The 17030-nt window shown below is 38.3% G+C and overlaps 1 protein-coding gene across 1 annotated transcript; it reads left to right on the top strand.

The window, feature by feature from the left end:
- The first annotated feature begins 320 nt into the window (after positions 1 to 320).
- LOC101160548 (aminoacylase-1A) lies at positions 321 to 11467 on the top strand. The gene is made up of 15 exons (XM_004068513.5): positions 321 to 578; positions 655 to 782; positions 3714 to 3778; positions 3862 to 3966; positions 4058 to 4152; positions 4319 to 4395; positions 7174 to 7263; positions 7441 to 7497; positions 7603 to 7676; positions 8051 to 8100; positions 8901 to 9045; positions 9132 to 9200; positions 9281 to 9360; positions 10763 to 10823; positions 10929 to 11467. The coding sequence occupies exons 2-15, from the start codon at positions 656 to 658 to the stop codon at positions 11091 to 11093; spliced, it is 1260 nt and encodes a 419-aa protein (XP_004068561.1). The 5' UTR covers positions 321 to 578; position 655; the 3' UTR covers positions 11094 to 11467.
- The last annotated feature ends 5563 nt before the right edge of the window (positions 11468 to 17030 follow it).

Genomic DNA, 17030 nt, shown 5'->3' with positions numbered 1-17030 from the left:
AGATACGTATGGCTTTTTTGTTTATACTATTAGAAATGGTACGTAAACAAGATTCTCATTCTTTGATACCAAACTGCAATGTCAGCTAGTTCTGAAAGAAACGCAACGTCACTTTGAGAGAATGGTTTCGCCCACTCGGGGGGAGTCCTAAACACCATTGTTGGCATTTTGCCCGTGATAAACTGCATATACTGTAACTTTACACGTTAGAATATTTTAAAATGACACAAGCATTGTTCTCAACGTATTGCTTATCGTCCTTTGCCGTAGTAAATTGTTACTTAGAAGTTGTCTGGCGCGTTCAACCCCTGCAATGTACAGCCCATTTCTAGCGGTCTTCTTGAGGACTCAGAACTTGTAAACAAGAGGGGAATAAACAAGTTGTGTATATTTCTGTCCTATATATTCCACCCCATGACCGTGCCTTAGCCAGTTTTCAGTCGACGCAGCTGCCGCTGTTAGCTTGAAGCGGCCTTACGTAAACTAAGCCGGACTTTAGCATTTGGTGCCGCAGTGAAGGTGCTCCGTCGATCAGCGCTGCTTTACCTGGTTCCAGCTGCAATCGGATCTGCGCCCAGGTGAGGACATTAAAACAGCTCACGCGGGTATTTCATGCTTTACTGGAATTGTGTCACGTTTCTGTGTTGATCCCAGCATGCTCCCTGACAAGGACGGGCCAGATGTTGGAGGAGGTCAGAGGTCACCGGACGGAGAGGACCCCTCCGTGACTCTGTTCCGAGAATACCTGCGCCTGAAAACGGTCCACCCAGAACCCGACTACGGTCAGACACCTCTGTCTGGGGTTCAGACTGCACAGCATTTCCACACACCGATACAACGAAGGGGAAATATTCTCTATTTTTGTCTTTTTCGACGTGCAAAACACAGAAAAGCCTCTTTGTAAAGTTGCATAGTTTCGCAAATATAGCTTGGGTCCGAATTCATTAACTATTCCCTATATAATATATTGCACTATGTAGTGAGTAGGGAAACTCACTACACAGTGCACTATATAGGGTGTTTCCCATTTTCTAGTGCTGTCCGAATCTACAGTTGTGGCATACCCCCCCCCCCCCCCACTTAAAACTACTATGTACTATATAGTGCCCTGAATTTTTTTTTACGGTGGATATGACAATTTCACAAAATTAAAATCTAATTGATATGAGCGTTTTGCGACGATTATGAGTCCACTTCTTCTTGTTTGCACAATAATTTTAAAGACTCGTTTCAATGGAAATGCTGTGCAAAAGTACAAGAATATAGATTCAAGATACAAGAATATAGTCTTCTGAAGATAAAAATGTTGATAGTTTACTAAAAAAATACATTTAAATACATTTCTTTGGCAAAAATTGTTCCGACGCAATGCATTGTGGTCTTTATTCGCCGATCTAGTGAGCATCAATGCACACTGGTTTTTCGCAGAGACTTCTGGGAAATTTCCTGGGCACTTGATTTGGGAATTGTAGATTCATTACAACAAGGTGAACGCACTATATAGTGCACTATATAGGGGTTAGGGTGGGACATAGCAAATCGAGTGCCCTAGAAATTTCCCAGAGGTCTCTGCGAAGAACCAATGTGCATCGATGCTCACTAGATCGGGGAATATAGACCACAATGCATTGCGTCAGAACTTTTTGCCACAAAAAAAAAAATTCGATACTGTTTTTTTTTATAAACCATCAACATATTTATCTTCGGAAGACAGTAGATTCATAAATAATCGTCGCAAAATGCTCATATTAATTAAATTTTTACATTGTGAAATCAATGACGTCATATCCGCCGTTTAAAAAAAAGAAAAATAGTGAGCACGGTGTCCAACTTGCTTTTAAAATTCAGGGCACTACATAGTGCCGCACTATGTCGTTTTTTTAGTAGTTAGGGGTTAAGGCAGGAATTCGGACACAGCCAAGAGAGCAGAAATAATATTTAATTGCTGAGATAAAATAAAGTAAAACCCTACAAGGATTAAAGCACGCACGATTTCTACATTTATCATGTTGCTTTAAATATTTTTGTGTTTCCTACTGTTGATGCATCAAGGCTTTACAAAATGTAATTTGTAAAGCAATAAAAAATATTCAAAAAATAAAAATGAAAAAAATAAATAACATTTTTTTTGGTGTAATTTCTAAAAAAGTTAAAAAAAGATAAAAAAAAAAAAGAAGCTCGAAACTATTTTTTTATTTTCCAACTGACTATCATTGGTTCATTTCCTTTTAAATGATGTTATAATTGTGTAGGTCGATTCGATGAACGACTTACCTCAGACAGGTCGATCAGGGCGTAGGAAAATACACCAGTTAATAATTGATTAAGTCGATTAATTGTTACACCCCTATAATATGTTGTTACGCAAATCCTGTTATATATTCATACATATATACTCATATGTATAAAGTAGTCCACTAAAATAGTACTTGTATAAGAGTTTAGTAAAGATTGTGTGACAGTATGTATTACCTGTTGTGAATTATGGGTAACGGTTTAAAAGCTTTGAGGTGGTGTCACAGTAAGACTTGAGTCTCGTGCTTTTTTATCAAAGTCCATTTCTTATCTGAGTCAGTTACACATTAAAGGTTCAGCATGGCTTCACAGACTAAACCCTGGAACACATTCGCTGTAAAAAGTTACACCATCACTTTTCCCGGGTAATTTTTACCCGATATGATATGCCCAACAAAAAGTACTTGTCATAAAAAATAGATCAAAACATAACAACATGTGATAAATTAGAGTGGGTTGCTTTTATTTTCAACTGGTGGTGTGTGTAACAAAATGAAAAGGAAAAACATAGGAAGCTCCCAAAAACATGTTTAAAAATTAGGAATTTGAGAACAAAAGATTCATAAAATGATACTAGAAACTTAGTTTTTGGTCCACCCATTCCTGGGACATGTGAGACTTCCCTGGTGAAGGCTCAGGCTCTTCCACACGCAACATATTGAAAGTCATGTACATGATTTGGGTCAGGTGAAAATCACCTGGCGATAGAAAATCACCTAAGGTTAAAGAAAAAAACATCCCGACATCTAGTCATTGTGTTCAAAGTAAAAACCTATAGAAGTGGGAAAAAAAATACAACTAGTAAAGCTTACATCTCATTGGTAAAAAATGAGTTTATTTGTTCACATCTTAGTGCAAATTATATGGATAAAATGTTTTGCAATAGTAAACTAGGAAAAAAGTAACCTGCCAAAAGTGAATATGTTCTTTAGACTCTTATTATGTTGGGATATGAAGTTGTTGCCTATCCGCTCCTTTCTTGCTTGCTTGAGCAAAGCAAAGTGAAGCACTTAGAAAGACGAGGAACACGTGTAAGAACTGGAGGTTTGGATATGGACGGAAAGGAGAAAATTAGATTACTGCAGAGCTAGAAGAATGATCTGGGTGAGAGCACACATGATACCACCAAAGAGGACTCGGTTCTTGGCCATGACAGACAATTTATTAACAGAATAAAACAGATGAATGGCCTCTGAGCTGCAGGATTAAAAACTACTAAAAGATCTAAAAAGTCCTAGGAAGGGTTAAAACACGATAAAAAGTCCTGGGATATAGTTAAAACAAAGGGTAAAAGCAGCTCCAATTGGGGAGGTCGCAGAACCAAGGGGCGTCCAAAAATTACTCCTAAATCATGCAACTGATCGCATATGTGTCCATTTGAACCCATTTGTCAAAAAACTACTTTTCTTCATCAACAGATGCTGCTGTCAGATTCCTGAGTAGAATCGCAGTGGAACTCGAGCTTCCTCTGAAAAAGATTGAGGTGATTTGATCCATGTGGACATTTGTTGTCTTTGTGTTTGTTTTGGAGATGGAAAACTCCATTTTTCATGTGTCTCCCTGAAGGTTTGTCCAGGAAGGGTTGTGTCCATCATGACATGGGAAGGAACGGAGCCCCAGTTGAAGTCTGTCCTGCTGAATTCCCACACAGATGTTGTACCTGTTTACCAGGTAGGACCTTTCCCTGTTTAGTTGGCATGAATCCCTTCATTACCAGCCATAGACTTCAGTAGATTACAATCTGTTGCAATCTTTTCTGCAGGAACATTGGAAGTACGATGCTTTCAAGGCTTTCAAAGACGCAAAGGGCGACATATATGCTCGGGGATCACAGGACATGAAATGTGTGACGATACAGTGGGTATAAGATGCCTATATATACATATATATTAACGGCATATGTGCTCTAGTGCTGTTGTGGTCTCCATTTCTGTCTATCCTGAAAAAAAGCCCCCATAGATTGAAAACCTTCATTTTGAAGCATTTTTCCATATTCCACTGTGTTTGCTCGTGTTTTCTGCAGGTACATCCAGGCAGTCAGAAAACTGAAGGCACAGGGATGGAAACCAGCACGCACTGTGCATTTGATGTTTGTTCCCGGTGAGATATTTCCCTCTTGGGTATTTGCGACTTTTCTCCATTCCTGCAGTCTTTGTTTTTTTTTTTACATAACTTGCTAAAAAAATAATTAGAAGATCCTTTTTTCCCAGAACATTAAATATAATTGCTGTGCCACGGGAAAAAAAATGAAAACACTAAAGCACAGACCAATTTCAACATTTCTTATTCATAAGCTTATATTTTAGTGTAAGTAAATATATTTCTTGTTATCTGCTTGTAAAGTTAAAACAAATGTTAACATTTATATTTGATGTAGTTATGTTCTGTGTCTTGATACAGGAGTGGAACTAGCAACTTTTCCGCTTTGTTTGATTGAAATTATTGGTTGTAATTTATTACTCGCATCAATTTATACATTTCTAGTTATTTTGAAGAATGAAATACATAAAACCAGAGAAGCAAAATGGCAGAAACTTAAATAATTTGCCAAATAAACCAAAACACAAGAGAAAAACCGTTACAGTAAAGTTAAAACGATGACATCATAAAGACAATGAGCAGAAACAAGAACAGCCTGTGAACAGAGGGAGTAATTACCTGAAACAGGAACAGCTGAGGTCTTTGGAAATCTATACAGGTGTGACCACGACAGAGAAGAAAGAAAGAAACCAACAAAAACAACAAAAAATACATTTATACAGAAGTTCCTCTCAGAAGTCCATTTTTTATCACTTTGAAACATGTTGAATTTCTGATGGCCCAATAAACACAGGAAACTGCAGCTGCTAGTTTCAATCCTGTGGAATAAACAGGACGTAGATTTTAAAACTGATCAAAACAAGACAGTGAAACTTTGGTTTCAGCCACTAAAAGGCATTTTAGAGTGGCCTTTTGAAAAAATAAAATGTACTACTGCCATGCAATTACATGCTTATTTACACTATTTATACATGTTTATACAACGCTCCCCACATCAGTCCTTTGTCATTTTTGTTACACTGATCATGTTAGGTTGTGTGTGTGAGGGGCTGTAAGCTAGCGGGAGAGAGTGTAAACAGATGAATGATGGGAAGTGGGGGCGTGCTTTCTCTGTGCTACAACTCAGAAGGGAATTTGAAATGAACTCCTGCCGCTCAGCAGAAACTTTGTTCCAGAAAACGACACAGGTTTTTGGATTTTGGCTAAAAACGGCAAAATCCTGATTAAAAGACCTCTGGGAGCGCTCGGAAAACAGATGAAAAGATGATGAGAGTGGGACTTGAACAGAATGTGTCATTTTACATTCAAAACTGAGGACTGTCAGGATGTAAGCTTTCTGACCGTTGTTTTTCCTTCTCTCTAAAGTCCAGAAAAGAATTGATGACTTGCCGCTAAAGAAGAAAAAGAAAAATATTATTTGTAATCATCAGCTTTTGCGAAACACAGTTAGAGCTTTATTCACTCATGACATACAGGTAGATGCAGTTGTGGAATCTAAAACCTAATTAACAAAAATAGATCTAAACAGGAAGTTTGTTTGTTTGAAGATGAAGGAATTCCTTGTGTCTAAAAAAGGAAAAAAGGTAAACTTTCACATTTAGCTTAACTGTTTCTCTTTGTGACAGTTGCTTAGCTTGCGCTGATCTACAGAAGATACAAATGTTCGTCTCACGGAGCCCAGAGTGTGTGGATAAAAAAAAGCAACACAGGAATAAAGTAATCAGTTGACTGTATTAAAGCATAAAAAAACAAATAAAACAATTACCGGTAATTGAGACGCTGGAGGATGGAGTGTCCAGAAATCCACAAGGATATTTTGCAGTCTTTTGGTTTTTTTAAGTTCCCTTTTTTTTGGGATGTGGTGTCCTATTCCATAGGTTCATTGATAAAGTTCCCAGTGATGTTCGTGTGAAGCTCGCCGTGCATCACTTAGGGAGCTGAATGGTGCAGATAAGTGGTTCGAATAAGGGATAGAAGCGGGGAGAAAAAACAAACCTGACCTAAACAAGGTCAGAACAAATGATCATAGATTAGACAAAACTATTTACAACACATTGTATTTACATGAAGTACAGTTATCAACTGTATGTCATATGATTTTTCAAATAAGGTCCCAACAGGGTTGCAGCTGAAATTTTCTGGTTGGATGTTTACAAATTGTTTAAAAATAATTCTTCTTTTCAAAAGAAGTCATAATTTTTGCCCTATTACTACACAACAATGTAAGTCACTTATGTATCAATACTGTGTTATGTTTAGCCACATTTTTTACACACGTATAAAAATTACAAAAATGTCAATTTATACTTAAAATCCATGAGATTAATCAATTCACCTAAAGCCGTAACAGTTTAGGATATCCTGAGTGATATTTCCAGTATCTGAGATAGTTTATTCATTTGTTGAACCCCCCCCCCATGCATTTTGTACCACTATCCAACTCTGAAATGGTTGTTTTCTTATGTTACCTTTTTCTCTATGAATATGTGTATGTTCATGTTTATGTATGCATGTTGATAAGTATTCTACTTTTTGATTCCTTTTAAATTGCGGTATTCTTTCTACTTTTATCCGCCATATTTTGTGATTTTTATGTAAAGATCTTAAAAATAAATAAATAAATAAATAACAGGAAGTGACTAAGTGTCCCGGATGTTAATAAAGGGAACTGGCCCCGCCACTATAAGAGCGGCCAGGTGTTCCACATCTGCTGATGTAAGTGGGGCACTGATCCGGGTCACATCTGAAATCATTTTCATGTGACCCAGCAGATGTCGTTTCAGACAAATTACAATCAGAGAGCGACAGATTAAATGAGCATCTTGTGTTTCTCTTCAGATGAAGAAGTTGGAGGTCACAAAGGAATGGAAACCTTTGTGACGCAGCCGGAGTTTCAAAAATTAAACATTGGTTTTGCTCTGGATGAAGGTAAATGACTTTTTATGCAGCAAAGTGTAATAATGGATTACTGACCACATTTTTTTTAAACTAAAGAAACAGGATATGACAGCTTTTTACTATTTATGTTTAGAATATTTGATGTAAAAACCAAAATGAAAGCTCCTTGCAGCTGACCCTTTAAAGCAGCTTTCTGTGCGTTTGTAGGCCTGGCCAATCCTGGGGAGGCATTCACTGTGTTTTATGGAGAGAGAAACCCCTGGTGTGAGTGCCGTACACAGACAATGCTAACAACATGTCATGTGGAGGGCATTTGTTTATACTATGACTTTTAAATCTGATAAATGAGGAATGACTTCTGCTTTTTAGGGATTACTATTCACTGCCCCGGAAGTCCAGGTCATGGGTCACGGTTTGTGGAAAACACCGCTGCTGAGAAGCTGGTATGGATCAGAGGTGTTGTTTCCAAGTGTGTGCTCGCTTTAAACTCCTACCCCTGTCCCACCAGTCAGTAATACGCTTCAAAACACTCCTGTCAGCACACACACACTGGTTGCCCACACCACAGTGGGCTACAGTAATTATTGTGTATTATTTTGTATAACCAGCTCTATTTGTGTCTTTTTACTATGGCTTCACCTTTTTAAATTTCCTGTTTAGATGTATTTTTGTTAATTATGTTTTAGATTCCAAATCAAACTATTTTATTAAAGTGGGACAAAACTGCATCTACTTGTATGTCATGAGTGAATAAAGCTCTAACTGTGCTTCGCAAAAGCTGATGATTACAAATAATATTTTTCTTTTTCTTCTTTAGCGGCAAGTCATCAATTCTTTTCTGGACTTTAGAGAGAAGGAAAAGCAACGGTCAGAAATCTTACATCCTGACAGTCTTCTCAGTTTTGAATGTAAAATGACACATTCTGTTCAAGTCCCACTCCCATCCTCTTTTCATCTGTTTTCCAAGCGTCCCAAGAGGTCTTTTAATTAGGATTTTGCTGTTTTTAGCCAAAATCCCAAAAATCGGTGTCGTTTTCTGGAACATAGTTTCTGCAGAGCGGCAGGAGTTCATTATAAATCCACCTCTGAGTTGTGGACGGGGCTGTTGGCGCAGAGAAAGCAGCCCCCACTTCCTGTCATTCATCTGTTTACACTCTCTCTCGCTAGCTTACAGCCCCTCACAACCCCAACTTAACCCTTGTGCTGTCTTGTGGGGTCATCTGGACCGCACAAGACAGCACAAGGGCTAACATGATCTGTGCGACAAAAATGGTGAGCGATGTTGGAGCTGTCCAGCCATACAGTTTAGATCCAGATTCCAGCTTAGACGAGGAAAACAAAGACGTTCATGGATCTGCTTGTCTGCAGGTGGATGATCAGAAAGGGGCGGAGCCTGGAGCTTGTGACCCGCTCAGCGTATTTTGTAGCTCACAAATACAATCTTTTTCCAACGGCATCTTTTCGTGTGCTCCTGATTCACAATAATTTGAATAAAGGAATACTCACAAATTCAATTTTAAGCTCAATTTCCTTCATATATATGTCCTCCATCATCAGAAAAATGCCACTTTTGTACTAAACTTAAAGTGAAAATATTAGTTTATCAGTAAATCTATACGTTTTTAAAACAGAAAAGGTCATTATTGTCCTATGTGTGTCCATTGCAGGCTAAACACCAGTGAGTGTTTCACGCTGGGAGATGTTACGACGGTGAATATGACAATGGTCAAAGGGGGCGTGGCTTACAATGTCATCCCAGCTGAAATGGACGTCAGCTTTGACCTTAGAATACCCCCAACAGTCAATCTACAGGTTTGTGGCTTCAATCCACAACAAATGTCAAGCTTTTCTAACACAACATCAACATTAAATGAATCCATAACAACACCCACTGTCAGGACTTTGAAAGACAGATCCAGGAGTGGTGTGCAGAAGCAGGACAAGATATCACTTATGAGTTTGCCCAGGTGAGTTTATTTTCTAAATCTTTTCACATGTAAAGTTTGGTGTGTTTTTTGTTTGTTAAATTGATGCTGATCTCTTTCAGAAACACATGAACCAGAATATCACATCAACAGATGACACTGATCCCTGGTGGAGCGCCTTCAGTGCTGCCTGCAAGTCATTGTAAGTCCACTGGTGTAAAAACCCTTTCCCATCTGGTTTTTCTTTCTTGAATAAAAAAAATGATTTTTTTAGAAAAGGGGCAAAACATTTAGTTTCAAACAACACCGTAAGTACATTTGATTTGGAAAAAGTGTAAACCCCTTAGTTTCATATTTTTAGAAGATTTACAGGAAAACCAACAGAGTATATGTTTCATAAGGAGATTGTTTTAAGACCCACTCCAATGAAAATCAGGTTTTTGTAATATATAAAGTTTAGCTTAAATTACAAAAGGGGTTTATACAAACACACTCCTAGTGTGTTAGAAGATCCTGAACCCCCTGTTGTAACAGTAAAATCTGTCCAACACAAAACGCCTTCAGGTCTTCTCTGCTCAGCTGTTGGACAAGTTAAAGGAAAAAAAAACACAGTAAAAACTATTTCTATTTTCAGCGGTAGTCCTCTTTGAATTACTAAGTTTGTGAAGGATTGATGACGAACTAAATTGAGGATCAGAATTTATTGTCAGCCAATATCAGCTAACAGAAGTCAAGGTTACAGATTTATGATATTTCCTAAGTGGATTACTCAAAAACCATAGAGGAAACACATGTCCTATTTTCTAAAAATAGTACATTTCAAAGGTATTACTCCATCAAGTAGCAAATAATGTTATAAAGGAATAGCAATCTAATTGGAGGAGGAGGTATGACTTCAAGTCCAAATCAGGACATTAGGTCATTTGCGTTTTTGTATTTCCTTTTATTAGTGAAGATTTCCAAAGGGGAGCCAGTTTAGCTCGTGCTAGTTTGCGGCGCCTTCCATCCGTGAAACCAGGGTTCAACTCCGGGCTTCTCCCTGTTCCCTTCTCTTCCTCTGCCGGTTCCAAGCCCGGCTTGAGAAGGTTGCGTCAGGAAGGGCATCCGGCGTAAAACATTGCCAAATTTACCATGCGACTTGTTCGCTGTGGCGACCCCTGATGGGAAAAGCTGAAAGTGGAAGAAGTGAAGATTTCCAAAGGTGCACAGCCAATCTTACATTATTGTCATCTGTATTAATATTAACATAATTAAATCCATCAGGAAGTCTAATATCATTTTCCCTGAAGCTCCACCGATTCTCAGCAGTTTTTTAGCGGCTGCAGCTCTGCTACTGTAAGTCTTGTTAGAATCTCACAGTAAAAATCCAGCGACAGCTGATTTGACCACAGAAATGCGAATGGCGGCTCATTTGACCGCAGTTTTTCTACATGAATTGCTTTCCTTGCATTAATCCACACACATCCTCGCGTGTTACACCGTTTTTCTGCATGCTCAGCTAGAAGACTTGTACCTTCTCCTGCTGTAACATTAACTTTTTTGAGCAACCCTTTTCTAAAAATGCTCAATGCAAATTAAATCTGATATTAGCATATTCATAACAGAAATATGACTTTGGAGAAGGAAATCTTTCCAGCTGCCACAGACAGCCGTTTCATCCGAGCTGTGAGTATGACACATACATGTATTTGTTAACGGATATCATGATGCTGCAAAAAAAAAAAAGAAGAAGCTGTTTTTGTTTGAATTCTGCCTCCTTCATGACTGCAGGTGGGAATCCCTGCTATTGGCTTTTCTCCCATGAACCGCACTCCCATTCTGCTCCACGATCACAACGAGTATCTGAACGAAGAAGTGTTCCTGAAAGGCATCGGCGTGTACGAAAGGCTCATCCCAGCTTTGACGAGCGTGCCCGCCTTAGCCGGCGAGGCTTAGACCCTCGCTGCCTTTAATCCCTGTAGTTCACTGATGATGTGGAGGGTTATTTACAGAGATTACCAAAGAAAAAACACGTCTACCATGATGAGAACTTAACACTTTGATGCTGTTCATTGTTGATGATTCTCAGGATATGATTATAGCACTGTTACCTTTGCATTCATCATTTCTGCAGCAGGTTTTTCACAACATGAGAATATTGTGTATCATCTTAGTTCATTATCATTTCCCCCGATTTCTCAAAGTTTTCATTTGTATAGAAAAACATCAGCTACTTTGTAAATTAATTTAATAAATCAAAGTATTGCTTAAACTTGATTTTTTACTGATCAAAAAAATTGTAAATAAATGCTAAGTCATTAAAAATGCTATTTTCTTTGGTCATTTCTTGGTTTTGAATGTAGCAGTTTTGTTGGATGCTTAACTAACATGCATTTGTTTTCAGTTTAATATAAACTAACCAGCAGGAATCTACTTTAACTTTTATTTTTTACTTTTAAAAAATAAGATGCTTGCACAAATCAAAAACACATTTTTCTTAGATATACTTCAGTGTTGTATATCTTCTTTGTCTTGCTGTAATATAAAACTGCAGAGCAAGTTTCTAGCTGTGCCAATGTTGGGTTTACTTTAAGGGATTGTTGGTCCTAAGACAAGAAACGCTCTTTTATTTGAACACAGATGAAGGTCTGTTGTGTTGTCTTCAAACGTTAAAGAATTGTATTTATGGTGTTTGATTTTAAAGGTGCTTTTAAACAAAAAACAGACTTTTGTTCAGCAACTAGTAAAACTAAGTAAGCAGTATTTGGACGTAGAACAAACACAACCCTATTAAGACAATAATGATTACTGAAAAGATTGAAAGAGTGTCTGAAATAAAAAGTCTTGATGTGATAATTGATGAAAAATTGAAAACAAATTGCATTTATAAAATCTGTTCTTTAAAAAACGTTTTTTTTTAATCTGTCATCACTGTACACTTTGTATGACCTTCATGCTTCCATACATGATCTACTGTTTTGAGGTTTGGGGAAACATGCACTCACTAACCACTTTATTAGAAACACCTGTCCAAATGCTCGTTAACACAGCTTTCTAATCAGCCAATCACATGGCAGCAACTCAATGCTTTTAGGCGTGTAGACGTGGTTCAGACGATCTGCTGCAGTTCAAACCAGCATCAGAATGGAGAAGAAAAGTGATTGAAGTGACTTTGAACGTGGCATGGTTGTTGGTGCCAGATGGGCTGGTCTGAGGATTTCAGAAACTGCTGATCTGCTGGGATTTTCACCCACAACCATCTCTAGAGTTCACAGAGAATGGTCTGACGAAGAAAAAATATCCAGTGAAAGGCAGTTCTGTGGGCGGAAATACCTTGTTGATGTCTGAGAACAATGGCCAGACTGGTTCCAGCTGATAGAAAGACAACAGTAACTTAAAGAACCACTGGTTCCAACCGAGGTCTGCAGAAGAGCATCTCTGAACAAAGAACATGTCCAACCTGGAGGCAGATGGATTACAGTAGCAGAAGACCACACCGGGTACCACTCCTGTCAGCCTACCTGAGTATTGTTGCTGACCATGTCCATGCCTTTCTGACCACAGAGAACCATCTTCAGATGCTACTTCCAGCAGGATAAGGCAACATGTCATATAGCTGGAATCACCAGACTGGTTTCTAGAACATGATAGTGAGTTCTCTGGACTCAAACAGCCTCCACACTCACCAGAACCCAATAGAGAACTTTTGGGATGTGGTGGAACAGGACATCGGCATCATGGATGTTCAGCCGAAAAATCAGCAGCAACTGTGTGATGCAGTCATGTCAATATAGACCAAACTCTCTGAGGAATGTTTCCAGAAGCTTGTTGAATCTATGCCACCAAGGATTAAGGTAGTTCTGAAGGCCAACCTGGTACCAGCTAGGTGGATCTAATGAAGTGGCCGGCGAGAGTATAAAACTACAGTAAACTATGTTTTTCTTCAAAAATGCAATAAGAGTAATCCCCAAATGTTCTTTGTAGCACCAACTAACTCACTGTTTAACTAATTTAAATTATTAAAATTTGGAGACTTTGTTGATTTAAAAATTAATTCAAAATAAAAGCAATTACCAAACAGCATCCAAAGACTCTTCCTTATAGGAGATGATAAATGCAGTCTGAGAGGCTCAAACATGTTTATGAAACTTGCAGTGAGAAAAAACGCTGAACTTCCCGGTGTCTCCACTAGAGGGCTTCAGATGTGGAATCGCTGCAAGGAAGAAACAGCAAAAAATTCAAAGCAAAATTAAAACGGCGATATATGAAAAGGATATAAGGGAGTCCCCAAGATCCAATTATATACAGTTTTTCAAAGACTTTTGATCATAACTGATCATTTTCTGTTTTTTCTTTTTTTTTTTTAATTCTGTAAAAATACTGTTTGCATAAATTTGAATTGAAAAAAGAGGTTTGGGTGCGATAAATCTTCAACCAAATCTCTTTTCGAGCTTTGAAAATTGTCTTTCATGGTTGTACTACTGTTTGATGTTTTTTATTTTATCAACTCGTAAATGAATATACCCTTGTGCTATCCTAGGCACTTTACCATTGGGAGTTGGGTCATCTAGACCCACTAGGCAGTGCTCTGAACCTTTTTTCTTCAATGATTTGTGATCTTCACTGGTGTCCATGGATCACATGAAATCTTTCCACCTTTATCCACCTTTGTCATGGTAGGGAGAACACATCAATGTAAGGGTGGGGTCATCTAAGATAGCACAAGGGTTAAATAAATGCACACACTTCTTTGATTTATTATTGTACTATAGTACTTTGTGTTTTCATTAATTTTGTCACATGGTCTGATCTGCCACTATATTCCAAATATTGTACAGTATTTATATATTATTTATTGTACATGTACTGTTGTTACTTTGGGTGGGTAAGTATTTCTGTTACTTTGTCTGATCAGTTGGTTAAGTTAAAGTTAAGTTAGTTATCTGAGTTAATTCTTTCGACCTCTTTTAAGGGTCCAGTTTGTAAATCATTTACCATTTTTTGAGAAAAATGAAACTTTCACTTTTTGATCTATTTTAACGTTGTCCTCTTTGGCCGCTCGATCCCTAACAACGTTGGACGTTGAACGTTGAAAAACAACTTGGTTTTGTCTGACAGTAACAGGATTTTTCCATCTGTAATAAAACGGATCAAAGGTTAAGAAAACATCTCAACTTAAGAAGAATTCTGCAAGACAGTTGTGGTAAAAAATGCTCAATGTTTTTGTAAGAAAATGACAAACACACAATAGATGGTAGACTATGAGACATAATATCACAAAAAGCACATTTTAAAGGGATTGCTGCTAAATTTAGAGGTACTTATTATTGGAACATAAAAATACTAAGTGTTTTCTGTGTAGCTTCTCTGGTTTTTACTTTTTTCCTTCTGTTTTCCAGACTTGGTTAAGTTTACACTTAAAAGAAAATGACAGTTTTTTTCAACAGCTCGAATTAAAAGGGGGATTCTACATTTTGGCTTCGAGTGTGATGATTAACAAGAATGTCAGCTATGAGATAGAAAAAACATTAAAATGATCACAAATGTATTTTATTTTCTAATGCTGTTTACCTCATGTTAAGGTCAGTCCTCTCTGCAGTCAAGCCCTCTTTGGAGTTGCCGCCCAATTAACAGTGTGTGTCTCAGAGGGGTGCTATCAGGAAGGCCTGTGCTTTCAGTAATTACTCTTCTCTCTCCCCAGGACATGACAGTAACATTAGCACATGGGGCCCTCAGGGAGACAAATAAAAGCTGAACCTTTCAGAGGGGGCAGCTGCAGTCATTTTTGGCTCACGAGCACGTGAATGGCTAACTGTCGTAATAACTGTGGTGCAACAGAGACGTTTTCACTGAAGCATAGCAGTCGGATGTTTCTGTCCGCTAATTACAAATGAGAATCTGCCCTTTCCCCTGACAGAAGTCAGGATTAGACGCTGTGACTCAGAATGAAGGTGTTATTCCAGTCAGAGAACCTGAGTCTGGAGCTTACCCCCAGGCTGTGCCTTAGCCTGCTGCACGCCGTGCCTCTACACACCCTGCTGTGCTCTTTTCAGGTTTATCCTTCTCCAACACTGAGAGCAAGAAGGGACAGTTATTCCTGTACATTACAAATCAATGCTAACTATGTAAGTAAGAACGAAAAACAGCTTAATGGGGCTGTTCAGCATCTTTTTTTAGTTGGATGTCACTTCTGTGATTCTCAGCTCTCTCAGAATGCTGCAGTGGAAGAACAAACATGGTTCTCACAGCTGAAGGGCGGTTCTGTGCTCTGTTCTTCCACGCTGCTGCTACGGTTGTTCTCTGGAGGGAATGTCAGCCACAACTGTCTGCGGAGACGAACATTTTTCCTTACAGTGGGATTCATTTCAGTCTGCAGGAGCTGCTATTCTGCAGGAAAAATGCAGTTGTTCTTATGCAGTGTTTTTCATAATTTATTCATTTCAAGACTACAAATCCATCAGTAATCAGATATGTAGAATTTGAAAAAATCTAAACAATTTGCTGATAATTACACACTAACAACTACTTAAACCTTTAAGTCTTTCACTGGACAGTGTTGGGGCAAAAAATAATGCCCAGCGTACTTTTGCATCACTGAAATACAGTCTTTTTCAAATGGCATTTTTGCATTTGCTCCCGGTCCACACCAAATTGAATTAGAAATGCTCAGAAATGTGATTTTAAATGGAATGTCTTTTTCTAAATGTCTCCCATCATGAGAAAAATGCCACAAAAACATGTTAGAAATGCCAAAAGCACAATTTTCTGTGCAGTTCTCACTTCTGCTGTCTAATATTAGTCTGAAAGAGCCACCAGTATGAAGAAAGAAATGAGCTCCTGTCAAAAAAGAAAGGGTTAATGGCCGACGAAGTGTGCATTATCAGAAATGAACGCACTCCGTGGAAGCCTGAATCGTCCGACACAAAGTGCCATTAACCCGCTTATACCATGGTCAGTTACAAAAGAAATAAACATTCAACCAGTTTTTAGTACTTTATTCTTGTTATTTTTTCGGTTTGGATCTCTTTTTTCCCAAAAAGCGGACTATTTGTTACGTGCTGCGGCTGCCCACGGTGTCACGATGGGTTAACCCTTCTGCTATCCTATGACCCCACCCTTACAGTGACGTGTTCTCCCTACCATGACAAAGGTGGATAAAGGTGGAAAGATTTCATGTAATCCATGGACACCAGTGAAGATCACAAATGATTGAAGAAAAAAGGTTTATAGCACTGTCTAGTGGGTCTAGATGACCCAACTCACAATGTTAAAGTGCCTGGGGGGGGGGGGGGGGGGGCTCTATATTTAAATTATTGTGACTGTTTTTATGACTTCTTTTGGTGTATAGTACTATATGAAGAGTGCTATTGCTATATTTATGAGGACTGATTTGATTTTAATTAACATTAGTAAATACATACATCAAAGATGAAATTGATGAATATAATATTTATTTACTGATAAATGAAAGGTTTTTAATTTGTTCTCTTGCTCTGATTCTATCCAGACATGCATTTCAAAGATAATAAATGAGCTGTAATTAATATCCTGTCTCTACAGATGACTGATATTTTCACAGCTTAGGTATCTTGCTGTGACTTGGATTTGAACCAGGATTACTGCTGCCATAATGCAGAGTGCCTACCTCTGCTACACAGTCTTGAATCTGAAGAGTTAATGAGTCTGTTGTTCTCTATTACTCTTGTGTTGGAACACAGACTCACACCATAGCCGGCAGCCCACTGGAGCCCTTCTGAACAATCTTAAACTTGCCAGGGATTGTATTTTCTGAATCCTGCTGTGGAGCTCTCTTCCTATAGAAGGACGGCCTTCGCTGTAGTGACTCTGATGTGGCTGACGCTTTCTGTAGTTCTGTAAAAATACAGGGAGGCC

The sequence above is a fragment of the Oryzias latipes genome, chromosome 5, assembly GCF_053564925.1.
Source record: "Oryzias latipes strain Hd-rR chromosome 5, Olatipes_Hd-rR_3.1".
In the NCBI taxonomy this organism is placed as follows: Eukaryota; Metazoa; Chordata; class Actinopteri; order Beloniformes; family Adrianichthyidae; genus Oryzias; species Oryzias latipes.
Note: the sequence above shows the minus strand (reverse complement) of the source record. Positions and strands in the feature narration are given on the sequence as shown.

Coding starts and splice junctions, on each gene's coding strand:
- LOC101160548 (XM_004068513.5), top strand. CDS start 656: ATGCTCCCTGACAAGGACGGGCCAGATGTTGGAGGAGGTCAGAGGTCA. Junction 7,677..8,050: donor ACACCGCTGCTGAGAAGCTG/GTATGGATCAGA, acceptor TTTCTTCTTTAG/CGGCAAGTCATCAATTCTTT. Junction 8,101..8,900: donor AGAGAGAAGGAAAAGCAACG/GTCAGAAATCTT, acceptor TGTCCATTGCAG/GCTAAACACCAGTGAGTGTT.